The 26,778-nt window shown below is 42.4% G+C and overlaps 1 protein-coding gene across 3 annotated transcripts; it reads right to left on the bottom strand.

The window, feature by feature from the left end:
* Positions 1 to 321: 321 nt before the first annotated feature.
* On the bottom strand, positions 322 to 23,215 carry HUS1 (HUS1 checkpoint clamp component). 3 transcript variants are annotated; one of them, XR_002915819.3, is made up of 9 exons: positions 23,015 to 23,211; positions 22,236 to 22,363; positions 21,965 to 22,141; positions 20,269 to 20,376; positions 19,144 to 19,218; positions 12,244 to 12,343; positions 10,824 to 10,943; positions 8,303 to 8,459; positions 322 to 7,647 (listed from the first exon to the last, which is right to left on the bottom strand). XR_002915819.3 is itself a non-coding variant. In XM_024250231.3 (8 exons), exons 1-8 carry the CDS (start codon positions 23,064 to 23,066, stop codon positions 8,377 to 8,379), a joined length of 843 nt encoding a protein of 280 aa, XP_024105999.2. In that variant the 5' UTR covers positions 23,067 to 23,215; the 3' UTR covers positions 8,217 to 8,376. The 3 variants fall into 3 exon arrangements, 2 of the variants coding, with proteins under 2 accessions (XP_024105999.2, XP_024106000.2); XM_024250231.3 differs by lacking the exon at positions 322 to 7,647 and having other exon boundaries at positions 8,217 to 8,459; positions 23,015 to 23,215; XM_024250232.2 differs by lacking the exons at positions 322 to 7,647; positions 23,015 to 23,211 and adding an exon at positions 22,968 to 22,986 and having other exon boundaries at positions 8,217 to 8,459.
* Positions 23,216 to 26,778: the final 3,563 nt, after the last annotated feature.

The raw sequence follows: 26,778 nt of genomic DNA, 5'->3' as shown, positions 1-26,778 counted from the left end.
TGTGCGTGGCTGGTCTCTCCCAGGATCTTTTAGCCTAGAACTTAATAAGTGGTCACTCTGACCTCACTGCAAAGACTGTTACAGATACTGATTGATCCTCATCCATGTTGGGCCCATGGTAAAAAGAGATGATTCTGCAATGTGGTGCCACGTTATTGATCGAGACTCCAGTATTCTAAACCTGGCATAATATCAAAGTGACAAATAGAAAGTTTAATTTTCTATTTATGAAAATAAGGATGTGCTGTGAAGAGTCTGAAGTCCAATGTTCAGGAAACTGTAATTGCCAAGTGAATGTATAAGGCACTCAAGTAACAAATATTTATTATTTAGTCCCTTAAAAATAATTTACTTTATTACAAAGATAGTAATACAATTTTTAGAAAATACATGCATGTACAAAGATTGAAATAAAAAACACTCATAAATATCCAGATTTAAATGTCAGCATATACCTTCCTGATCTTTTTCTATCATACTGTATCTATCAACATCTAACCTGCTTTTTTAACTATAAGTCATATACATTTTGCCGTATCAGTACACTTTTTTCTGTAACATTATTTTTTAGAGCATATCAAACCATAGTTTATTTAACCAATCCCCAATTAATTCATAATTAGAATATTTCATGTTTTTCCAGTATAACAGTTCTATAATCTTTGATTATAACCTTTGTGTAAATTCCTATAAGTATTGAGTCAAAGGAGACACACATCTTTTCAGGCATTCCATATAAAATAAATACTAAACTAGACTCCAGGAAAGTGATATCAATTCACATTCCCAATAGCACTGTCCTAGTGGGGCTAATTTATCTCCTTTTTAATCTCAGGGTATTTCCAGTTATAACATACCACTTTTATCTCTTGATTCAACAATTGTACTTAGAAGAAGCTCTAAAAATCCAAAACTGAAGCTTCCTTTTAGACCCTCCCTATTACAATCCACATGAAAGTACAGAATTCGAGAGTGACATCAGCCAAACGGAGGAGTAAAAGTTACTGGCTTCTCTCCCCACCACATAATTTCAACTAGCAAATACCCAGTGGCAAGATTATTGCCCTGAATATCCCAGAAATTGGGAGTGAAGCTGTGACAACTCACTGGACCACAGAGCCAAGAAAAACCATGATCAGAGGGTAAAAAGAATGGTTCTGTTTGATCATAACACCCCTCCCGCAAGACCACATAGCACCGCACTGGGAGAATTTCTCTGGAATCACAGTTTCTACAGTGGGAAAAGAGAGCGGGAGATGGGCATTCACCTTCCCCACCATTCTGAGACTCTTCACAGGGGCACACTATGGTCCTTTCCCACTGGAAGCACTGCGGTGCCAGCAGGGTTAGCCTGCTAGGTGTAAATTAGAAACAAAGAATGAGGGTGGGGCTCACAGCAATCAACAAACAAATCACAGAGTGGACTGCAGGGAACCTGGGCTTAGGGCACCATTTGGCACTACACGGGCTGTAGCGCTCACGGGCTTAAAGACCAAAAAAGACAGTATGCTTACAATTTCTGGACAGACCTACTGTACAAGGACAATCACACACAAAGCCAGATTGCAAACACTGTTTATAAATACCTACATATTTAATGCACAGATATCAATGTATAACTACAAAGATGAAGAACAGTCAGGGAAACATGATGTCACCAAACAGACAAAGTGCCAGTGACTGACTCTAAAGAGGCAGAGATATATGATATTCCTGAGATAATTCAAAATAGCTATCTAAAAGTATAAAACTCCCTGGTAAAAATAACTCAGGAACTGATAACCAAATGATGATGATGATGATGATCAACCCAGAGGACTGGTTGAATCTGTTGCTCAAACCAGAGAAAAACACTGTCCTACTAAATGATATTATTTTAAATAAATTGATTGGTCATTACTGTCAAGCAATTGAAGTAATTTGTCCAGATACATATAAAGATGAAGGTTTTGCTCAAATTCAAGTGAGATTTAAAAGGTGAATTAAAGCTATTCAAGAGCCAGAAGATGTATAAGTGGTTATAGCAAACTGCAAGACATTTGCTTTTGTGCATATCATTATCTTCTGCAGTTTGAAATGTCTCAAGGTAATTCCAAAAAAAGTAAACACCTTCTTCATAAAGCTGTAAAATGTGGAGCAGTACCACTACAAATGCTGCAAATTGCCATGCAGAATTGAAACCTCCAAGAAAGTAGCTGCTTTCAGAGAAGGAAAAGAGTTCATCAACATTGACAATATTAACTACCCAAGAATCATTCTCTAGTTCATTGAACATTTACAGAATAGGAACATGCTGTAATTAGGCAATTAGGCAAGAGAAAGAAAAGGCATCCAAATTGGAAAGGAGGAAGTTAAACTGTCCCTGTTTACAGATGACATGATCGTAAGTATAGAAAATCCTAAAGATTCCACCAAAAAAACTGTTCGAACTAAAAAACATTCAGTAAAGTTTCAGGATACAAAACCCACACACAAAAACTAGTATTATTTCTTTTTTTTGAGACAAGATCTCACTCTGTTGCCCACGCTGAAGTGCAGTGTTGCAATCACAGCTCACTGCAGCCTCAACCCCCTGGGCTCAACCAATCCTCCCACCTCAGCCTCCCAAGTAGTTGGGACCACCACACCTGGCTAACTTTGTATTTTTTGTAGAGAAAGGGTTTTGCCATGTTGCCCAGGCTGGTGGGAAACTCGCGAGCTCAAGCAACTCACCTGCCTTGGCCTCCCAAAGTGCTGGGATTACAGCCATAAACCAGTATCATTTCTATACATTAATGGTGAACTATATGAAAAAGAAATCAAGAAAATCCCATTTACAATACAATATAAAAAATATGTATATATATCTAGAAAGAAACTTAACCATGGTGAAAAATCTCTAGGATGAAAACTACAAAACACTGATGAAAGAAACTGAAGACACAAATAAATGGAAAGTTATCCTGTGTTCATGGATTGAAAGAATTATTTCTTAAATGTTCATACTGTCCAAAGCAATCTGCAGATTCAGTGCAATTCCTATCAAAATACCAATGACATTCTTCACAGAGGTAGAAAAAAAAATCCTAAAATTCGTATGTAACCACAAAAGACCTTGAATAGCCAAAGCAATCTTGAGCAAAAAGAACAAAGCTGGAGGCATCATAATACCTGACTTCAAAATATGCCATAAAACTAAAGTTATAAAAACAGCATGGTACTGGTATAAAAACAGATAGATCAATGGAACAGAGAACCCAGGAATAAATCCACACATTTACAGCCAACTGATATTCAACAAAGGTGCTAAGAACACACATTTATTGAAAAGAAAGGACAGTCTTTCAATAAATGATGCTGGGAAAACTGAAAATCCATACGCAGAAGAATGAAATTAAACCCTTATCTCCCACCATATACACAAATCAACTCAAGATGAATTAAGGGCATAGATGTAAGACCTGAAACTACGAAACTGCTAGAGGAAACACAGAGGAAATGCTTCATTACATTTATACGGGCAAGAATTTTATGAACAAGACTTCAAAAGCACAGGCAACAAAAGCAAACAATGGGCAAATCAAACTACATCAAACTAAAAAGCTTCTGCACAGCAAAGGAAACAACCGATAGAGTGAAGAGACAACCTATAGAATGGGAGAAAATATTATATTTGCAAAGTATACATCCAACAAAGGTTTAATATCTAAAATATAAAAGGAACTCAAACAACTTAATAGTAAGAAAACAAATAACCCTATTTAAAAATGGTCAAAAGACCTGAATAGACTTCTCAAAAGACAAGCAAATGGCCAATCGGTATATGAAAAAATGTTCAACATCACTAATCAATAAGAAAATGAAAATCAAAACCACAATGAAATATCACCTCAGTCACCTCATACCAGTTAAAATGGCCATTACCAAAAAGATAAAAGATTAGTTTTGTTTGGGCCTTTCTTGGAAAAAAAAAAGACAGAAGGTAAGTGTTGGCAAGGATGTGGAGAAAAAAAAGCTTTTGTATGCTATTGGAGAAAATGTAAATTAGTATCCCCATTAAGGCAAACAGTAGGGAGATTCTTCAAAATATTAAAAATAGAACTAGCATATGATCCAGCAATCCCACTACTGGGTATTTACCCAAAGGAAATGAAATCAGTACATCAAAAAGGCATCTTGCACTCCCACGTTCACTGCGGCATTATTCACTATAGCCAAGATATGGAAGCAACCTAAGTGACCATCAAGAGATGAATGGATAAACAAAATGGACATATGCACAATGGAGTACTATTCAGCAATAAAAAAGAACAAAATCTTGTCATTTGCAACCACATGGTTGAACCCCTGGAAAATATTATGTTTAGTGAAATAAGCCGGGTACAGACAGTACACGATCTCACTTATATTTAGAATCTAAAAAAGCAAATCTCATAGGAGAGAGTAGAATGGTGGTTACCAGATGCTTAAGTGTTTGGGGGCAGCAGGGAAGGCAGATCCTGGTCAACGATATATAGTTAGAGTTAGATAAAAAGAACTGCTGGGTGTGGTGGCTCATGCCTGTGGTCCTAGCACTTTGGGAGGCTGAGGCAGGCAGATTTCTTGAGCCCAGGAGTTTGAGACCAGCCTGGGCAATGTGGCAAAACCTCATCTCTACAAAAAATACAAAAATTAGTCGGGCGCACTGGTACACACCTGTGGTTCCAGCTACTTGAGAGGGTGAGGCAGGATTGGTTGAGCCCAGGAGTTTGAGACTGCAGTGAGCCGTGATTGTACTACTACACTCCAGCCTGGGGGACAGAGCCAGACCCTGTCTCCCCCAAGAAAAAAAAAAGAGCTAAAAACCAGAATAGGCAAATATATAGAGACAGATATTAGACAAGTAATTGCCTGGGGCCAGGAGGTATATGGTGGGGGAGAGCAGAATAAGGGAGGAGAGAAAAATGAAAAATGATTACTTATGGTTAAGAAGTTTCTTTATTGGGTGATAAAAATGTTCTAAAATTGATAGTGGTGATGGTTGTACAACTCTGAGGACATACTAAAAACCACTAGACAGTCTATTTTAAATGGCTGAATTGTGTGATATGTGAATTATATCTCAATACAGCTGTTTTAAAAAGTACTGAACTGTTATCTCTTCAAAACGATGGATGCTTTGCTAAATTGGCAACATACACTAAGAACATGAATGTCATTAAACACCTTTGCCTAGTGGCTGAACCAGAATCCCAGCCCCAGGACTACTGTTGAGGCCACATTCTAGGTCCCCAAGAGTGGGCTCCTTCACACCAGGCACAGTCCCTCACTGTAAACTCAGCCTACAGACCTGATGGCTAAGCAGTTCCCTGCTGGGCCAAGGAAGGGCTGGAGGAGGACGGCAGGGCCACTTGGATGCTAGCCAGGAGCAACTGGAATGGGAAATTCTTAAGTGTCTCTGATATGGCACAGAATGACCTCAAAACTCAGGTGATAAAATTCTTGGATAAAAAGAATTGCTGGGTGTGGTGGCTCACAGCTGTGATCCTAGCACTTTGGGAGGCTGAGGCAGGCAGACTGCTTGAGCCCAGGAGTCCTGGGCAACGTACAAAACCTCACCTCTACAAAACAATGTAAAAATTAGCTGGGCGCAGTGGCACACACCTGTAGTTCCAGCTACTTGGGAGGGTGAGGCAGGAGGACTGCTTAAGCCCAGGAGTTTGAGACTGCAGTGAGCCATGACTGTACCACTGCACTCCAGACTGGGGGACAGAGCCAGACCCTGTCTCCCTCAGGAAAAAAAAAAAAAAGCTAAAAACCAGAATAGGCAAATATATAGAGATAGATATTAGACAAGTAATTGCCTGGGGCTAGGAGGTATATGCTGGGGGAGAGCAGAACAAGGGAGGAGAGAAAAGATGTGCCTACCAAAAGGATGTGAGGCCCTGAGCCCAGGGCAGGCAAGGCATGGGACTGCCTTATTTTACCCTGGCATTTAGGACAGTACTCCACAAACCACAAATTCTTATAAATCACAGCCAGTAAAAGTATGCCTCAAAATCCAGAAAGCTATTTTAAAAAAGGTCTCAACACTTTGAGATGTTAGTCTTGAAATAAGTTAATTTTTCAAATTATATTCAATCCCCTAAATGGATGAAATTGCTATTTCTTAACTCGGCAAAATTTTACCTTGGTAGATCATTCAATAAAAGCAGCACTGTGCCCTTCTCTAAGTCTGTGGTTTTGTACCGGCTCCTGCCATCATTTTTCACAGCTCTTTGAGGAGCAAAGAGGTGGAGGACTTGTTAGACACAAAGTAGCAAGTTGTGATAAGAATCAGAAACAGACACCAACTTCTTGAATCTCAACTAAGGTTTCTTTAGCCACATTCTACACAAAGATAAAATCTTAAGCCATTCATTAAAATCTTCAAAATTATGTGTATTTGATAATAAACATCATATAGAGCAAATGGTTAAGTCTACTAACACATTCTCTTTAACAGCAATTTCAGTTTTACAAAACTACTTTCAGATATTGTTTCATTTTGTATCATGATTTTTAAGTTTTCTCACTACAGCTGGAATTAATTTCGTTACAATGAGAGGAGGAAGGGTTTAAAAATTAAAACGGTGTCTTCTAATTTTAAAATGTTAATTTAACAAAATATTCCATCCTATTTCAACATTATTAAACATAGGCCAGGCGTGGTGGCTCACGCCTGTAATCCCAGCACTTTCAGAGGCCAAGGCGGGTGATCACGAGGTCAAGAGATCGAGAACATCCTGGCCAACACAGTGAAACTCCGTCTCTACTAAAAATACAAAAATTAGCCGGGCATGGTGGCATGCGCCTGTAGTCCCAGCTACTCAGGAGGCTGAGGCAGGAGAAACACTTGAACTTGGGAGGCAGAGGTTGCAATGAGCCAAGATCGCGCCACTGGCACTCCAGCCTGGCGACAGAGCGAGACTCCGTCTCAAAAAGAAACCCAAACATCAAAAGAATCATTCAAATACAGTGGTTTTACCAAAAAACATGAAAAAGCCAAAATATAAATTTTCATGTTAGCTAGTCTTCCAATTTCATCTTATCCTAAGCAACTTAGTAGGCCTCAGTTTTGTAATGTGACATTTAAGATAATGTTTATGGATGGGTGTGATGGCTGATGCCTGTAATCCCAGCACTTTGGGAGGCCCAGGTGGGCGGGTGGCTTGAGCTCAGGAGTTCAAGACCAGCCTGGACAACACAGTAAGACCCTGTCTCTATGAAAAATTAAAAATTAGATGGGTGTGGTGGCGCACACCAGCAGTCTCAGCTAGTCAGGAAGCTGAGGTGGGGGGATGCCTTGAGCCAAGGAGGTCAAGGCGGTGAGCCATGATTGTGGCACTGCGCTCCAGTCTGGGTGACAAGAGTGAGACCTTGTTTCAAACAAAACAAAACAAGAAAACAAAAGATAATGTTTATCATGTCCACCTCCACAGGACAATGAGATGTAATTATAATAGGAAATATGATGGGTATGTTTCAGGGAGAATGAGCACATCTACCATTACTGAATCAGCTTTGATGTTCAGAAACATCAAAGAAATATGGTCTCATCACTTAACACACTTGATGATACCTTAGAAGTTTCATTTGTTTCTACTCTAAATAGAAGGGTCTTCTTTCCAGAACGACAGATCCGATGCACTGTGGAAGAAAGAAATATAAGGAATTACAACCTAAACCCAAAACTGGCCCCAGAGAGAAACTAATTGGAATGGCAGAAGGAGCACCCAGCTAAGAGCTGTGTTGGCTGGGCCAGCTCTCTAGACATCAAGAGGGGAGTGGACTCAGGTGGGCTTGAGTCCTCAGCAAGAGAGAGACTCCAAATGCTGTAGCTGTGACACCCCACAGCGCTCTGAGTAACCAAGGCAGTGGCGGCGGGGTGACAGAGGCTGTTCTTTGTGTCACACTGGGCTCCAAGGGGCAGGAGCAAGCGGGGTGAACACACTGAAATGCAAGACTGACTGTGCGCTACAGGCCATGCTGAGCTAGAGCCTCTGCCTGGAGGGAAAGTACCAAGCTCCCAGGTAACAGCTTTACGAATTCTGGCTACTACACCAAGTCTAAATACATAAGGATTTTCACAACATCAATGAGAAATTGTTCTTTAAAGTCTGAATAAATAAATTCTGGCTTTTTTTTTCAGTGTCTTAAAAATAAAACAAAACAAAACAGACATGAGCAACATGAAGTGATATGTTTATCCAACTGTGTGTCGTTAAATCAACTTTTAGTTAAAATGTTAGAGAGGGACAAATAAGTACAGTGTGTCGATGTGCAGTGCTGTGAGGACACAGACCAGTGATCAGAACACAACGCCTATGGCCTCTCCCATCCTGACAGTCTCTGCATGCCAACTCCAGCGACAGGGTGCTAGGACAGCGCAGGGATGAAATACTGAAGGGAGACGTCTTCATGAAGCAGATCAAAATGCACCATCTTGTTACTCACAATATCTGGGAAGAGAAAAGCCATGATTTTAGAGACCTAGTGCAGCACACACATTTTGATCTCTACTTTTTCAGAACAGCCTTCCCAGCCTGCACCTCCTGTTGTAGGCATCTGTCTTCCCTGAGGCAGCTGCAGAGACCACAGTCTCTCACTCTCACTGCCACAGCTGAGGCTGCATCACGGCCCCAACCCTAGCGGCTCCCTGTGCGAGGAGAGGAAGAGTGAAGCGGCCCAAGCCCTTGGCAAAACACCCAGCAGGCTGGCTTCCTGGCAAACCACATTCACCCACATGAGCATCCTTCTGCAGGGAAGAGCAGCTCCTCACCAGTGAGTGGAGGAACTGTGCTGAGAAGAGCCAAGAGCCAGGATCCCCCAACACCTGGGGCAGGCTGTGTCACACACTGCTACATGGGATGGATCCCTGCATCTCAACAGTCCTGCCAATCCCATGAGGGCGATGGGTAATGGCTAAAATCCAAGGCATCAGGCATGCAACCAAGCAGGGAAGTAAAGAGCACATGAGGGTGGGCAGGAGCACACAATGTGACAACCACCGAGAGCTCGGGGAGCTGCAGCACAGCAGCCGAGGAAAGCTCTCCAGCAGATATGAGTGAGTGACAAGAAACCATGTGTGAGCAGGCTGCAGAGAGGCCAATCCCAGGAGATGGGAGGTTGGGGAAAGGACCAGAAAGGACAAGCAGGAAGACAAACATTCTTTAGGAGAGGTGGTACAAGGGCACAGGAGAGGCAGAGACTGAGGGTGGCAGGACCTAGCTAGAGGAGGGGACAACTGAGCTGACACCTGAAGGAGACTAACAGAGACAGAAAAGGGGCTTTGTGAAGTTAAGAAGGTATGAGAAGTTCAACCAAGGGTTTCTTAAAAAAAACTTTTGCTACATCACAATTTGCTGGTCCTCCTTTCTCTGCTACATGGGGGGACACCAAAGTGAATGTTGGGAAGACACTTGGCTTAGTCAACCACCTTTGATAAGAACTCTTCTGTGTTCCTCATCAGCCTTGGATTCAGAAGGTCCCCAAAATACCAAGTTCAAAGACTGATGTTGTGCAGCACAGGGGCCCGCCACACCCTGTGTTTCCACACTGTGCAGACAGGAGGGGTATTTCACCCTCTCACCATTCACACTGTGCTTGTCAGGACCAAGGATCTGGGCATTGTACAGGAGCTTGGGAGAAGTGCAGCCATGAGGCCCAGCCCAAACTATGAATAAGGAGTCCCTTTACATGACCTTCAGGCCATCGCCATGCACATCAACGTTCTCAGAAGCACCTTTAAGGACCCTGCACTGCCACACAGCTCCCACTATGCTCAGCCCTAGAAATATGACATCGTCCATGTCAGAGTTCCTTAAAATGCAGCACAGGTACCTCACCCCAAAACTCCCCATGCTCTGCCCTAGTCTAGCTTCTCCATCTCTACCCTCAGAGCTGCTTCTCTGGCGATATCGCCTTCTGTGCCCATCACTCCAACTGTGTGACACCTTCCCCAGTTCCCAAACACCCATCGCCTCTCCCATGGTCTCTTCTGATTCTCTTCATGTCTCTCATTCAAAAGGGCTGGTCCTTGACATTGCCACCTAGAATGTTCTCTTCCTTCTCTACATTCCACTGCAGATCCGAAGGGGAGGAGGTGCAGTGTTGGCCCAGCCTCCCTCTCAGCTCCGCCTGGGAGCTATTCTACAAAACGTGGAACTTCAAATCCAGGATGCAGTCGCTTTTAGGTTGCTGTGATTTCAGTAGTAAGTTGACAAAAATGCCTTGAAAAGCTCTTGGCAGGTAATGCCTTTCTCCTGTGTGGTCAGTAGATGAAGAGCGCTGGAGCAGGTGTGTGACCTCACAAGATGGGGCCCAGCCAGAATCAAGAGGCAACTGTTAACAACCAGCAGCCAAGGGACAGATATGGGGCAGCGAATGCAGGCCAGCGTAGCCACAGAAAGGAAACAAGGCATCACAAGAGAAAACTTAAATTCAAGCCAAACCGTGTCTGGCACTCTGAGTAGGTCAAATTAGATGACCATGGAGAAGGTGGGATGATCTGCACTCATTCTCCCGATGGCGTCTCCAGGTGAACTGGCCAACTGAGGCAGCACACAACCCACCTACCAACCAGTGTGGCTGCAGGTTTCAGGCCCTAACAGAGTGCCCAGGGGTTGTTTCTCTGCTGCCACCTTAGGTACTTCTAAATCTAGGAAAATTTAAAAAACCCCACTGTTCTAGGAAGCTAAAGTCCACATAATTGAGCTTTTTTTTTTTTGGATTTATGAGACTATATGCAATCTGTTAGACTAGAGTTGACTGCAGTATTTAGAATATGAAAGAATATGAAAAACAAAACAGAGAAGCACACTCACTGCATAAGGCCTTTGTGGGATTTACTTGTTGTCCAGCAAGAAACTGTAGGAGCTTCCTAATATCTATGTGCACTTCAGCCATGTGTTCCACGTTTCTGTCTTGATGGGTGCTTTCAGAGGCTAAAATGATAGGAATGCGTTTAAATACAACATCCTCCCATGTAACAGGAAACCTGGAGATACTCAATGCATTTTACTTAAATAAATGATTCACTTTAGCACTGATTTTAGCATCCTGAAGAAATATTGCAACTTGTAAATGTTGTCATTCATTAAGTATTAGGTCCTAACTATTTAAAATACTATGATAATTTCCAGGGCATCTTTATTTACAGGGGACTTGAAATATAACTCAATCTCCCTCTTTAGGTCAAAGAAAATGGTACTTATTTGTACTCACTATGTATTTTAAGAGTGAAAATATATACATTAACTATACAAGGCCTGTCATTCTAAAGTGGAATTTAAAAAAAAAAAAGAAAACATCCTTTCTACTTCTGAGAAAGTACCAAAGGTAAGTCCCACCTTATGTTTATTAAAAGAAACAAAATGAGTGACATCAGAATGAATCACTTTACACAATATTATCAAAGGCATAACCGTATGGATTTCACTCTGCTGGAATAGGATGCTCTTATCTAGAAAGTAAAAATTCCTTCCAACTCTATGCTAAAATCTGTGTTTATATTCAAGCAGACTCGTAGTAACTTAATTCTAAATGTGACTAGGGCCGATTTTATTGGTTCTGGCACACCTATGTATCATAAAATGATTTTCTCATCATCCCCAGGTGTTTCTCCCCTGGTCCTTTGCCTGCTTTCCTGCTCAGGCAGCCCCTGCTACTGTGCAGCTGCCACTTTCCAGCCATGATTCTAACCCCCTCTTGGCTTATGACTCACCAAACTGTCCAACTGTCCCCTCTCTCCCCACTTGCTGAACTGACTCTATCGTCCCTTATTACCTTGTATGAGATGAGAAATGTGATCAAGTGAAACAGTTTTGCATCTGCTACACTAATTTCATACATATGGAAGTAACTGAAGGAGGAGAATATAAGAACAAATGTATCTACCTTTCTGAATCCATGCCAGGTGAGAAATAGAAATCTTTAGGAGTAGGACAGGAGTTGAATAGCTGGAAGGGATCTTGGAGGTTATTTAACTTAATCCGAATTCTACAGAGGATGGAGACCCTGCACAGATCTGTCAGCTACTTGGTAGCACAGCTTCTCCCCCTGGTGGCTAACTGCCCCACTACACCACAGGGATACGTAGTCCAATCTCAATTCCTTTGTTCTTCACCCAAGCATCAAACAAAGTCAACTGAATTTCAACCTTTTTACATGAAGAGACCTCAATAGGTAGGTTATCTGAAACAATTAACTTATCAAAAGCAAAATATAACCCACTAGAAAACTTACCTAATGGAGGATTTCCAAGATCTTTAAAATGAGTTGTAACACATACTAATTCAGTTTCTATTTTCAAATTCAATTCTCCATCTAGGTTTGCTTCAATAACCTGCAAATTGAGTATTTTACATAGTTTTAGAAAAGGAAGACAAAAGGAAAAAAACTCCATGGGCAACAGCTTTCACACAACCAGATGACAAAGCACCGTACAAAACCTCAAAACACCTCAGAGCACACTGAGACCCCCGTGCTATCAGCGAAAGTGAGAAGATAAGGCCCAAGAGCCAAGAACTCAGAAATCTCCCAAAAATCTCAAAGGGGAAGTCCCCCTGCCTGCCTCCTGGAATGAAGAACTCAGTGAAGATGTGAAAACAGGTGGAACTCCGAGAGGACTTGCCAGGAGACTACAGCAGCACAAGGGCAGGGCTCTAGGGAGGGCTGGGTGGAGCTGATGAGAACTCCCTCACAGCAGGAGAGAGTCCTGCACTGAGAAGGAACCAAGGGAAGTAAGAGCCTCAACTGAGCAGAATGGGCATCTTAGGCAAAAAAAAAAAAGGGAATGAAACTTTAAATGAAGGAAAAAGAGGGACAGATCTCAGAAAGTCCTGGGGACGTGGTGAGGATGCATGTTTTAATATTTTGTGGTTACAGAGAATAGAGAATTCTAGAGTCATTAAATTAGAAAACTATTTTGGTCCACTTTCACTCCTACAATGAAACTTCCTCCTAAAAGAACCAGAAGAACCAGAAAAACCGGCCGGGCGCGGTGGCTCACACCTGTAATCCCAGCACTTTGGGAGGCCGAGGTGGGCGGATCACGAGGTCAGGAGATCGAGACCATCCTGGCTAACACGGTGAAACCCCGTCTCTACTAAAAATACAAAAAATTAGCTGGGCATGGTGGCGGGCGCCTGTAGTTCTAGCTACTCTGGAGAGGCTGAGGCAGGAGAATGGCATGAACCCGGTAGGCGGAGCTTGCAGTGAGCTGAGATCGCGCCACTGCACTCCAGCCTGGGTGACAGAACGAGACACTGTCTCAAAAAAAAAAAAAAAAACCCAACCAGAAAAACCACCTATAACAGCAACAACAAAAGGACTGTGGTTGACTTCCATTTAATGATATTCTGAAAAAAAAAAAAACAGAAATTATGATATCCAAATAGCACACTTAGAAACCTAAAGGCACTCTGCAAACCAGATGCAGAGTGTAGCCTATTATTTCAAGACCAACTAAAAGAAATGAACAATAGGCCGGGCGCGGTGGCTCACACCTGTAATCCCAGCACTTTGGGAGGCCGAGGTGGGCGGATCACGAGGTCAGGAGATCGAGACCATCCTGGCTAACACGGTGAAACCCCGTCTCTACTAAAAATACAAAAAATTAGCCGGGTGTGGTGGCGGGCGCCTGTAGTCCCAGCTACTCGGGAGGCTGAGGCAGGAGAATGGCGTGAACCCGGGAAGCAGAACTTGCAGTGAGCCGAGATTGCGCCACTGCACTCCAGCCTGGGCGACAGAGTCTCGCTGTGTCGCAAAAAAAAAAAAAAAAAAAAAAAAAAAGAAATGAACAGTAATAGAAGCTATGACACAACAACATAAATCAGAATCAGGGAAGCTCAGACATGAGATGACAAGAGAGCACGCACATAAAACACAGCTGACAGCACAGGAAGTAATTAGAAACATAAGGAAAAATTTCAGAAACAGAAACTAGTTTAGAAGGAAGACTAGAGCAAATAGGCACCACAGAGAGAATAGTAAGAGAAACTGGGATGGAAAAGAGAAAAATAAAATTTACCAAACAGAAACAAAGAGATAAAAAGGATCTGACAGAAAATAATAAAGACGGTGGAGAAGACCCAAGCCCTCTGAGTCCCAGAAGAAAAACAAAGCACTGGAAAAGAAATGCTATGAACTACAGCTCCAAACTTTCCTGAAGTGAATGAAGAGTTCGGCCCATATATTGAAAGGACACACCACACACTTGGGAAAATTGACCCCGGATGGTCAAGATAATTGGATTGAAAGAAAATGGGAAAAATCCCCAGGGTATTTAGTCCCCACTTGCAAATGAATAAATCCAAGCTATGAAACAAAATCAGAATGGAGTCAGTCTTTTTGATAGCAATAATATACACCAGCAGACAATGCAGTGCAGTGAGCCAAACTGACATTATAAACACATGATAACCAATGAAATTCTATTCCTGTGAGTCCTTCTTGAGTGATATGCTAGAGAATAGGCTTTTGATAACCAAAAAAATCATTGGAGAAGTTACAGCATAAACAGTGTGAGCCTTATTTTGACCTTTAGAACCAAAACTAAACAAGAGGAATGAAGAGGACAGAATAACGTGTAGTAATAAAATTTTATGTTCTGATGATGTAGACATAATATAACCATTACAAAACAGGAAGGAGGAAAACGAGAAAAGAATGTGGAAATCAGTGTCTTATTTTTATAAAATATAAATCAACCATTTGTCATAAATACATATTTAATATGACTATAAGGCCTTTAGAATCTCACGAGAACACAGCCATTTATTTAGAAAATAAACTCACATGTTGGAAAATGAAATGTCCAAATCCAGAAGGGTCTGGGGCTGCTGTTGGGTTACCAGGACTGAGGATGGCTGAGCCAAACTCCACACGCCCAGGCTACCAGACTTCTGCCACCCCCTCACATACCATCGGGCACCCCTCTTCTACTCCTGCTCTTGCTGCCCTGGGACTGTCTCCACAGGTCACAAGGGACTCCTTTCCTTTGAAGCTCCTCTACCCACCCCAACAACCAATCAGTTCTTTTAATTGGATGGAACCTAGAAATGAAGCATATGCCACAGCATGGTTCGAGGTTTTGCTAACCTATCCTGGTCCACTCCCACATCTACAATGAAACTTCCTCCTAAAAGAACCAGTACCTGTTATTTCTCTTTTTGAAGTTGATATTTGCCCAATGTTAAAGCCTAGGAGGTCTCTGGAAAGCCAGTGTGTAGTCTGCTAGACAGCTTTTTGCCATCTAGTACTACAAAAGTGCCACCTAGCAACTGGTCTTATTTAGGGCCATTCCATCCTCACAGTGCCACAGAGAAAACAGAGAAGGCACCCTGTCTGCACGGCTCTGTATCAGTGTCCATGTTTACTGAATACAATTTAGTGTTCCTTGTTCTTATTCCTTAAAATTGGTGAACTCTGAACAGTTTTCATTCCAGAAACAAAGTTTTTCTAACTTGGGTGAGCTCTTATTTCTGAGCTTTTCACATTAATAGAAAAATAGTGCCCCAAACTTACCTGTAGTATAATCTACTTTGAATGAGAAATACTCATTTTCAACCCTTTTCTTTCATTAATCCAAAAAATATATTGTTATATTTCCTAACCCGCTTTCCTACAATCTGGAAGAATAGTTGACTGAAATAAAATATATAAAACAATCTTTGTGAATATGCTAGACTGCTTAGTGGGGCTAAGGCTAACACATGACTTACGCTCATTTGTTCCAAACAACCACACACCCAAGATCTGTAAATTCCCATTGTTTTGAAAAGCAATGGTTTTAGATATAAATAAATAAATACTTATTAAAAAATGCAACTTGCAATGGTCCTAGATGCACTTCAGGCTTAAATGTTCTCTTGCGTTTTCTTCGAATTCCTAAAAATCTCAGTAACAGAACATCAGATTCCAACTCCCTCCTAACCATTAACACCTGGTGCCTAGCACATGGTGGCCTTAAGTCAATACTTACTGAAGAAACTAACAAACAACTAATTCTCTGAACACTGGTCACTCATGTCTATTTTATGATTCAGTTATTTGGAATATTACGCACAACAACACACTTGATTTCTTAAGTATCAGGGTAAGATCTTTCAATGATTTCCTTAAAATAGTCACCGACTGTTTATGGAATGCTGACTATACTGGGAACCTAGTAAAAATTATCTCTAAATTTATAAAAAGTGACAAAGCCCCTGTCATAGCTGCACTGTTATCTCCATTTGGGGTAGTACCCAGCACTAGGGTACTCACTGCACAGCGCAGCCTGGAGCTGAACCCAGGCGTGTGGCTCCAATGACTCCCCTCTTCCACATCATGACTCCTAAACATAGACCCTCTGGTTTCTATCATTAGGTGACCCTGCAAAGCCGTTTCTCAGATAACATTTGAAGTACAATATAGTATGGCACTGATATGGTTTGTTTTAGCTCAGCACCCCCACCCAAATCTCATCTCGAATTGTAATCCCCAAGTGCTGAGAAGGGGCCTAGTGGTAGGTGACTGGATCATTGGGGCAGCTTTTCCCATGCTGTTCTCATGATAGTGAAGGAGTTCTCATGAGATCTGATGGTTTTAAAAATGGCAGTTTTTCCTGTGTTCTTCTCTCTCCAGCTGCCATGTAAGATGTGCCTTGCTTCACCTTTGCCTTCTGTCATGACTGTAAGTTTCCTGAGGCCTCCTCAGCTATACAGAACTGTGAGTCAATTAAACCTCTTTTGTTTATAAATTACCTGGTCTCAGGTAATATCTTTATAGCAGTGTGAAAATGGAGTAATACAGGCACACATCACAAAGTACTGCTACATGATGTGGTCTGAAGGCAGGCAGCATTGACATCCCCCAGGAGCTGGTCAGAAACAGAGCCTCAGGCTCCAGCTCAGACCTCCCAAATCAGAACCTGCACTTTAACCAGATTCCAGGGTATTCACACGCATGGTAGAACTTACAAGCAATGTCTTAGAACATGATGTTGATTCCCTCCAGTTCTTGCTTCTTTTTCTGCTCCTGCATGAGGCACATACAACCCACCCCGTCAGTCACACCTCGCATTTAATGAAAGGAAGTGACTGGGCATCTCTAATGGGAAGGTGGGCATTTTTAGTGTGTTGAGTCTACCCATTTTCCTTAATTCTACTGACTGTAATATTCAGATACAGAATTCTGGATACCCAGGAAGACCTCATTATGTACTTTGCTACAGTAATTTGATAGCTTTCCATTTAGTAATTCCAGATTGTAGTAGCCTCTCCACAACATTTCTGTTTTTTTAAACTCCAAAAAAAGAGAAAACAAAACATCTCTAATGATTCTAAGCTACCCTTCTACCTCTCTACCTTGCTAACTCATTTTCATTGAACAGAAAGAACAAACAAATGCCATCCTTCAATTAACGGCCCTGTCTTTTCTCTCCTGGGCCTCTCTGAATTTCTCTGGAAGTCCCCAGGGTGTCCCCAGATGAAGCCAGCCTGGTAACTGGATCAACATCACTGCAGTCACAGGTGACACCAATGTCAGCATAGTGCACACTGCTTCAAGGAGAACAGATTTTATAGATTAAGTTATGATGGAAAAGCTTTGAGTTACACAGGTCCAATGACAGCATTGCTCTTAGTGAGTAGAACTCTAGAAAAAACCAGTCCAATGTACATTTTCTAGGCTTCAAAATACTTTTGTGATTTCAAAGACCTCTTTAAGCTAAATTTTGTCCCAGATCCATGCAACACTTATTGCTGCCTACTGAGTGGCAATCCCACACTGGGCAGCTGGGACACAAAGATGATTAAGATGGGGTTTCCCTTATCAAGAAGCTGGTGGTTCATGAGACCTTCAGAGATCTTAGCAGGTGACTTACCATGTACACTGGACAGCTCAGCTCCACGGAGGAGGAGCTTCCAGAGGGGTGATGGGGAAAGGTCTGTGATGAAGCATGAGAATGGCTAAGTGCCTTCCAGGGAGATGGAGAGAAGAAGCCATGTGCAAAATGGCAAAGAAACTGAACAAAAAAGAAGAGGCATTGTGGGGGAATACCAGAACCCAGCCTGGTTCTGCAGGGAGGGTGTGGCAATACAACAGAGATGTGGCTACAAAGGTGGCCTGGTACACTGTGAAGATCAAAAGTTTATGCTTCATCAGGTGGACAGTGGTTTTTAGAAGATTCAGGGACATAACCAAGGGTGTTTTTTGGAGAGGGATAGGAGGGAGCAGGGGGCGGAGGGAGGGGCAGTGAGTGAAGGAAGAATTCACAATAATCCCAGGTATGAATGAGGATAATCTACACATTTCCCACCACTGTCACACACTGTAACATTTCGAGCCATGTGGCCATAGGAGACTTTCACAAAATAAACAGAAAATAAACAGAAATATAAAAGTGCCCCCTAGCTTGGTGTGAGGTGTGCTTGGAATAAAGGCTGCTATGGTGTGGCATATCTTTGTCCCTGGCTCACTGAAAGACACTTACCATACAGACAGGAAACTCCAAACTCACTGTCAGTCATATCAGTGACTCACAGAAAAATATGGGCACGTTAGCAGGTAAAAGATACCATGTTCCAGCCGGGTGCCGTGGCTCACGCCTGTAATCCCAGTACTTTGGGAGGCCTAGGCGGCCGGACCACTAGGTCAGGAGATCAAGACCATCCTGGCTAACACGGTGAAACCCCATCTCTACTAAAAATACAAAAACAAAAAATTAGCCAGGCATGGTGGCAGGTGCCTGTAGTCCCAGCTACTCGGGAGGATGCGGTGGGAGAATGGCATGAACCCAGGAGGCGGAGCTTACAGTGAGCTGAGATGGCACCATTGCACTCCAGCCTGGGCAACAGAGTGAGACTCCATCTCAAAAAAAAAAAAAAAGATACAATGTTTCATCCAAAATATAAGAGGAAAAACAGGCAGATTAAAGGCAAATATAAAAGCTTTCCTCAATGAATTAGAGTTGAAAACTATTGGACTAGGTTTCTAAATCCAACTAGCATTCTGCAGGTTCTCAGCACCAGGCCAGGTCCTCATGAGCAGGAACTCGGTTAGGAGATGCCCACCTGCATGGACTGCTGCAGGGTGAGCTGGAGAACCCACGCCACCCCACCAAATACTTCAGAGTTCTTTTCTAAAGAAGTTGTGACTTACAAGGTGATTGCTGATGTTTTTCATTTTTTCCACAACACTCTTCATAGTCTTCAAGACTGGTAAATAAATACTAACCTACAAAACCAATGAGAAAAAGCACAAGTATTAAAAATATTAATATACTCTAGTAATGACAAGGGCCCCATAACTAACTCTAGAACACATGCATGCTCAAAAACTATGGGATACTATTTTACAATTTTCTGAATAAAGTTCTTTTAAAAATATAAAAAGAAAACCAATTCTATTTCACTAACTCAAGGATGCTCAAGCAAAATTAAAGAATGGAATGCCTGCCTCTGGTTACCTCAGCAACCATGTCCTTGTGGGCATTCTTTTGGCTCAAGAAGGAATAGGGCATTTCAGCTGAGATGCCCCTATACTGGTCCAGGGGGAATAAAACTCAGGCAATCAGCAGGAGGCCCTCCTCTAAGGGACATTTACACCTATGATTCAGGGGCCTTTTCCATACTCTGTGCAAAAACACGGCAGACAGTCACTGCATCACACCTGAGACTGTTACCAAGAGTGCTCTATAAAACACAGGCTTTTTCAAAATCAGTGTAGGTGCCGTCTAGTAAAAGTCAAGTCATTATTTTACCCAGCATATTTCTGTACTTTCTTCTTAAATAAATTGTGAGCAAGAGGAAATGGGCCCTTTGGCATCATCTTTACTTTCAGGGGCTCTAGGGTTAACCATCAGCATGACTGTTAGCCCATGTTAGCCCTAAGCTATGAAATTCCTCTCTTCTTGGCTTTCATGCACATCCAGATATCGCTCCTGACCGGCTGAGGAAAAGATCAAGTCCTGTGAAACCCAAATTGGTGTCTAAGGCCAAGAATACTAATAAATACTAATTGTCCTCCAAAGTATCATTTCAGTTGTGTTTTGTTTTAAGTGATGTTACTGAGCGAGACGTTTTCTACACAGAGGATGGCATGACATTTCTATCATATGCAACATTTTTAAGATGCTTTATGTAAATAACAAAAGGCAAATATTCTAATGTTTTCATTAAGTATCCTTTAAAAATAAAACATACTGCAAGACTACAACTAAAATTAGAGAATTCAAGTCATGCCATTTAATGTGGGGTGTACAACAGGACTGCAGGCATCACTTACATCAGGATCTGGGACCACTGGTTCTTGTAAGTCCTTCCACAATTTCCTAGGAATCACCTTTACGGGGATGTCATGTGTCACAATGCGGCTACTGCTTGACATAGATAACTGCCAAGAAAAGAATTAATTTAAAAAATGTTTTTATGTTGTTAATATTAAGCAACAACAAAACAAACCCAAAGACCCGGGACAAAAAAGTTGAAATACCAAATCTAAGTGGAATGCTGTCAATTTATTCACTCAAAAGCCATTCGACCAATATTGATGGTGCCAATATTTATGGAACAGACTCTGGGTACTTCCAGGAACTGGGAAGCATGGTGAATAAGACAAAAAGGTCCTTAGTGTTCCAGTGGAACAAACAGATCAATAAAAATGCTAACAAATGAAATTGTATGAAATGCTCATTAGAGCCGTGAGAAAGCACACCACAGTGACCAGGGTGAGTGTGGGGGAGTTTCCTTAGACTGAGGAGGTGACACTTCAGATACCACCAAAAGCAGGAGAAGCAGCAGCAATGGGAAGACAAGAACAAGGGGACAGGGTTTCAGACTGGGGAAACAGCATATGTAAAGCCGTGAAGCAGAAAGAAGCAAGCCTGCTATGTTGAGGCAACCAAGAGAAGGCCATTATTTGGGCATAGGACACTCAGAGTGCTGCAGTTTCTAAACAGTTAAAAGGCAAACTATATTTATTTCTAGGGGCTCCTATGAGACTCACAGACCAAAATATCTTGCACTTTCGGACAAAAAGTATTATACGTTACTATCTTGCTTTTCCTTAAGCAATAGAAAAAAACATACCAAACTTATACTGTGACATGAAATGCCCTAATTAGCTCTGAGAACTGCCTGACTGCAAAGAGTTGAGAGTTACGAAGAAAGCTGGGCCGGGCGCGGTGGCTCATGCCTACAATCGCAGCACTTTGGGAGGCTGAGGTAGGTGGATCACTTGACGTCAGGAGCTCGAGACCAGCCTGGCCAATATGGTGATACCCCGACTCTACTAAAAAAATACAAAAATTAGCTGGGTGTGGTGGCGGACACCTGTAATCCCAGCTACTCAGGAGGCTGAGGCATGAGAATCGCTTGAACCTGGGAGATGGAGGTTGCAGTGAGCCAAGATCGCGCCACTGCACTCCAGCCTGGGTGATAGAGAGACTCAGTCTCAAAAAAAAAAAAAAGAAATCGAACCTCATTCTATGAGTAGGAAGGGCAACTCTGGCTTGTATCTGTGCACATGAGTTTGTGTATTTGTGTGTTTGGAGGACAGCTGTGCACTAAATTCATCTGGCAGTAGCATATAAAACATACGTGCACTGAAGAATGAGGGGCCATTTAAAGGTTATTACAGCAGATGAGGCACGGTGGGAGTGGGGAGAAAACCTGTTAAAGGTGAAAATGGATAGAAACCATGATTTCTAGACAAGGTGACAATACCACTACAAGAAACAGAGAGGCTGGAAGTTTTACGGCTTGGAAAAAGCAGCATTCTAGCTGAATGCATATGATAACAACACAATTTTAAAATGAGGAGGAACTAACTCTAATGCAAAATATAGTTATGGACCAGATCTTTAAATTTAAATAAACCAAACAGCTTTCAACAATATTTATTGTTAAAAAGGCTGGGCTAACTATGTCTGTTCCTTCGAGGCCAAGACTTCTGTGTCAGAAACCCTGACTCTCCTACTCACCAGCTCCACGGAGACCGTGAGGCAGGGAAAGTGTTTATTAGTCAGTTTGATTTTCAAAGCCCTGGCATTCTGGGCAGTCTTCAAGGCTCGAGATAAGTTTTCCGATGTTAGCTCTAAATAAATCTCATTGTTTTCTGCAGAGACACCCTCCATTTGAAATTCGTTGAAGAAGTTCTCCTAAGGGAAAAAAATGGGGGATGAGGGAGGGTATTTGTGATCTTTCCAGTGACAATCTGCAGAGTGTGCAGACCTCTCAGAAGCTTTTGCTCACCTGTTCCAGCTCACACCACATGCTCACCCCTCCATTAGCCAGCTTGTCACAAAGGATGAAGTTAAGCTTATCAGGGCTGATGCGGAGGGTGCAGGTTTTGGCAAGCTTGGCTATCATGTTACTGATTCCTAAAGTAGGGGTTAAAATAACGAGTTACTAAAATGCACATCATGTATCCTAGAGACCAACTTATTTTGCAGAATTTCTTGTTCATCAACTTCTCGGTGGAAAAATAACCACTTAACGTTGGTATCACACTGGAAAGTACTTTAATACCCCTGATGTCACGCAATTCTCCCAACAAACTAGGGGAGATGTACAGCACACATCATCAGTGTTCAAATAAGAAAACAGGCACCTACCAGTCATTCATTCATTCAACATGGATTTATTGACTACTGGGTACTGCAATACACAGTTAAATGCAAGGTTAGGCACTGTCAGGGTGGAGGGACGAATGGGGCCTTGAAGGAATGTCAATGCCCGATAAAGCCGTCTATGGGAGCAGTGGCCACTTTTTTTTAAAGCCACGTGATCGGAATCAAGTTTCAGAAACGTCCCTTGAAAGCCGCCTTCATTCCCACAAGTGCCCTCCAATCCGCCCCGCGCCCTCCCGGCCCCATCCTCCCGCGGCCTACACCAGCACCCCCATCCCAGCCCCATCCTCCCGCGGCCCCTTCCGGCACCCATCCCCGTTCCGATCCTCCTGCGCGGTCCCCACCGCGCACTCACTGCTTCCTTCCGTTCCTCCCTCCCTCCCCTCCGGCCTCCCTGCTCACGTGTGAAGTGGTTCAGACAGGCGCCGTCCACGATCTTGGCCCGAAACTTCATGGCCGCGCCTGGCGCAGCCGCGGGGGGCCTCTGTGGGTAACAGACAAGCGTCGCCCCCTGAGTGTCCCCGCCCGGAAACACGGCGGCGCGAACAGTGGTTCCGCCCTGCTCGGGCTACGCGGCTCTTACCAGGGTTGCCTCTGGGCCACGCCCCGGGGGAGGTGGGGCCAGGGGTCACGCCCCAGAGGAGGTGGGGTCACGGGTCAAGGATCACAGGTCGCGCCCCGGGGAAGGTGGGGTCCCAGTCTCCGGGTATGCCTCGGCGCTGCCGGGTAATGGTGGGATCTACTTTTAGTGAGGCGGAGGCTTCAAGCCCCAGATTTGGGGAGGTGGTTCTGAGAATTCACGTTTTGAAAGAATTTTGTGACACCTATTTCAAGTGTTATTTTAAAATATCCAAATAAAATTAATCGTTTATAAAGGTTAAACAATATTATCTTAAATATACCTAAGGTAGAGCAGCTTTAAACCCTCCAGCCTCAGATGACGGTACTGGTACTTTGGTATTGAAGCATCTTGGTTGATTAAGGTTCTGAAAATTGTTTCAAATGACTTCTTAAAAAAATTGAACATATTACTGGCTAGTTGGTAAAGACGGGATGCTTAAAGAACACTGACGTTAAGTGATAATTCTGCAGTTTGCCTCAAGACGAACTTTATTACATCCGATAAAATTCTTATTAGCATAAATAATGTCATTAGAATTTTTTTAAAAGGAAAGAAATTTTAAAGGAGGAAATGAAGCAACAATTGTATCTAATTTGGTTTTTCAAAGACTAAAGATTATCTGTGTTAACAATTGTTATTTTTAATGTCCTTTGCAAATAGGAGACTAGAACCTTGTCTTTAACTTGACACATAGAATCAAGATAACAATAATGCAGATGATGATGATGATTTTGAGACGGAGTCTGCCTCTGTCGCCCTGGCTGGAGTGCAATGGCGTGATCTTGGCCCACTGCAACCTCCACCTCCCGGGTTCAAGGGATTCTCCTGCCTCAGCTTCCTGAGTAGTTGGGATTACAGGCACAAGCTACCATGCCCGGCTAATTTTTGTATTATTAGTAGAGACAGGGTTTCACCATGTTGGCCTGGTCTCGAACTCCTGACCTCAGGTGATCTGCCCACCTCGGCCTCCCAAAGTGCTGGGATTATAGGCATGAGCCACCGCGCCAGGCCCAGATTATTTTCAAAGACACGTGCACACATATGTTTACTGTGGCACTATTCACAATAGCAAAGACTTGGAACCATCCCAAATGTCCATCAATAATAGACTGGATAAGGAAAATGTGGCACATATACACCATGGAATACTATGCAGCCATAAAAAAGGATGAGTTCATGTCCTTTGCAGGGACATGGATGAAACTGGAAACCATCATTCTCAGCAAAATATCACAAGGACAGAAAACCAAACACCGCATGTTCTCACTCATAAGTGGGAGTTGAACAATGAGAACACATGAACACAGGGAGGAGAATATCACACACTGGGGCCTGTTGGGGGGTGGAGACCTGGGGGAGGGATAGCGTTAGGAGAAATACCTAATGTAAATGATGAGTTGATGGGTGCAGCAAACCAACATGGCACATGCATACCTATGTAACAAACCTGCACGTTGTGCACATGTACCCTAGAACTTAAAGTATAATAATAAAGAGGTGCAAAATACAAAAATTGCAGTTTTTGCCTATTTTAAGACCATAACATGAAGCAAAATTCTAATCTTCATTGTCACATGCGAGTGTTTGCCAAACCAAACTTAATAGATCACTTTCAAAGTTATGCCAACAGGCAGGGCAGGGTGGCTCTCTCCTGTAATCCCAGCATTCTGGGAGGCCGAGGCGGGTGGATCATCTGAGGTCAGGAGTCTGAGATCAGCCTGGCCAACATGATGAAACCCCGTCTCTACTAAAAATACAAAAATTAGCCCGGCCTGATAGCTTGTGCCTGTAATCCCAACTACTCAGGAATCTGAGGCAGGAGAATCACTTGAACCCAGGAGGCGGAGATTTCAGTGAACCGAGGTCTGCCACTGCACTCCAGCCTGGGCGACAGAGCGAGATTCCATCTCAAAAAAAAAGTTATGCCAACATTTTTTTGGCATAACTCTGTCGCCTAGGCTGGAGTGCAGTGGCGCAATCTCGGCTCACTGCAAGCTCGGCCTCCCGGATTCACGCCAATCTCCTGCCTCAGCCTCTCTGAGTAGCTGGGACTACAGGCGCCTGCCACCACGTCTGGCCTGGCTAATTTTTTGTATTTTTAGTAGAGATGGGGTTTCACCGTGGTCTCGATCTCCTGACCTCGTGATCCGCCCGCCTCGGCCTCCCAAAGTGCTGGGATTACAAGCGTGAGCCACCGCGTCCGGCCATGCCAACATTTCTTATTTGCCCCATATGATCTGCAGGAAAAAGCATGTTTTTAAATTTCCTCATGAATGAGTTTTGAAGAATTGAGCATCACATTAAATAAAGTGGCTACTAATAGATAAATGAATATAATTAAAGAATGTATCTAAATAAACTTTGTAAACAATGTTTTGTAACATCTTGATCTTTACTGTAAATTGCTTAATTTTATGCCATAAAAACTGATAAAGCAATTTTTTAAACTTCCTAAGAAGATGTGATATGATACATTCTGCATGGACAAAAGCCCAAATAATATACGAATTTGACTCAAGAAATAGAAAATAAAGCTGCAATTATCTTTTCTTGGAAGAAGAAAGGAATCTTTTATGTGCTCTTGCAATTTTCTTAAACAGGTTTAGCAAATTAATTCATTAACTTCAGAATTGACAATTAAATATATTGACACTACTTCTCTACTTTCCAAATGATTTTGAGGGAAGGAATGTGATCTCTAGAGATTTCTAGAAGCTCCATGTACCACTGAGTTTTCTAATGCAATGTATATTCATGTTCTCGTCTAGCTACAGTAAATTGCCTTCTGACTTAAGAACTGCCAAATATCAGTGATTAGTAATTCAGTCACACAATGATTTGGGAAACAGTGTTGACGCTGTTCGTTAAGTTTGTTTAGTGGGGAGGTAAATGCCTTAATCTTGTCTTAGAAACTGAAATAAACAGTGGTGCAAATAAAATGTCATTCAGGATGCATATAGTTGGAAGTAAGGGAAATAACCTCTCTACAGCTGCAGATGGTAAACTCTGTCTAGGTAAGTATTTGGCCAGTCTCTTTCAGGTACTTACTCATCTTCTCTAGTCCCTGGGGGAAGAGACAGCAATTTGCAGCCCTGTTATTAGCAGTTAATGTTGGAAAAATTACCCAAGGGAAACAACGTGACTAGCTCAGATGTTACGCATCAAATTTGAAAGGCAGTATTTGTCGTCTTTTTTTAACATGAGAAAACTGTAAAATGAAGGAAAGCATACCCTACAGGTGGCATGAATGAATGTCTTTTGAGAATTGTACTTGTTCTAAGAGATGGGTTTTTGCTTAAGCAGCTCTTCAAAGACTCTTCTCCTCTTTTAGGTGTCAAAAAAATTCTTCAATAAATTCCATAGATACTTTTCTAAATGAACATTTGTGGAGCACATGAGAAGTGTCAGGCATGGTGGTGAGTGATGGGGATTAAGGAAGGGGACCAGCCCCCACTCAAGAGGAGAGTGATCAACATTTATTGGATGCCTTTAAAGCACTATTTAAATATTATTGATCAGTAGGGTGAGATAAATAGCTCTCATT

This window comes from Pongo abelii, chromosome 6 (assembly GCF_028885655.2).
Source record: "Pongo abelii isolate AG06213 chromosome 6, NHGRI_mPonAbe1-v2.0_pri, whole genome shotgun sequence".
Lineage (NCBI taxonomy): Eukaryota > Metazoa > Chordata > Mammalia > Primates > Hominidae > Pongo > Pongo abelii.
This window is presented reverse-complemented; position numbering and strand designations above follow the sequence as displayed.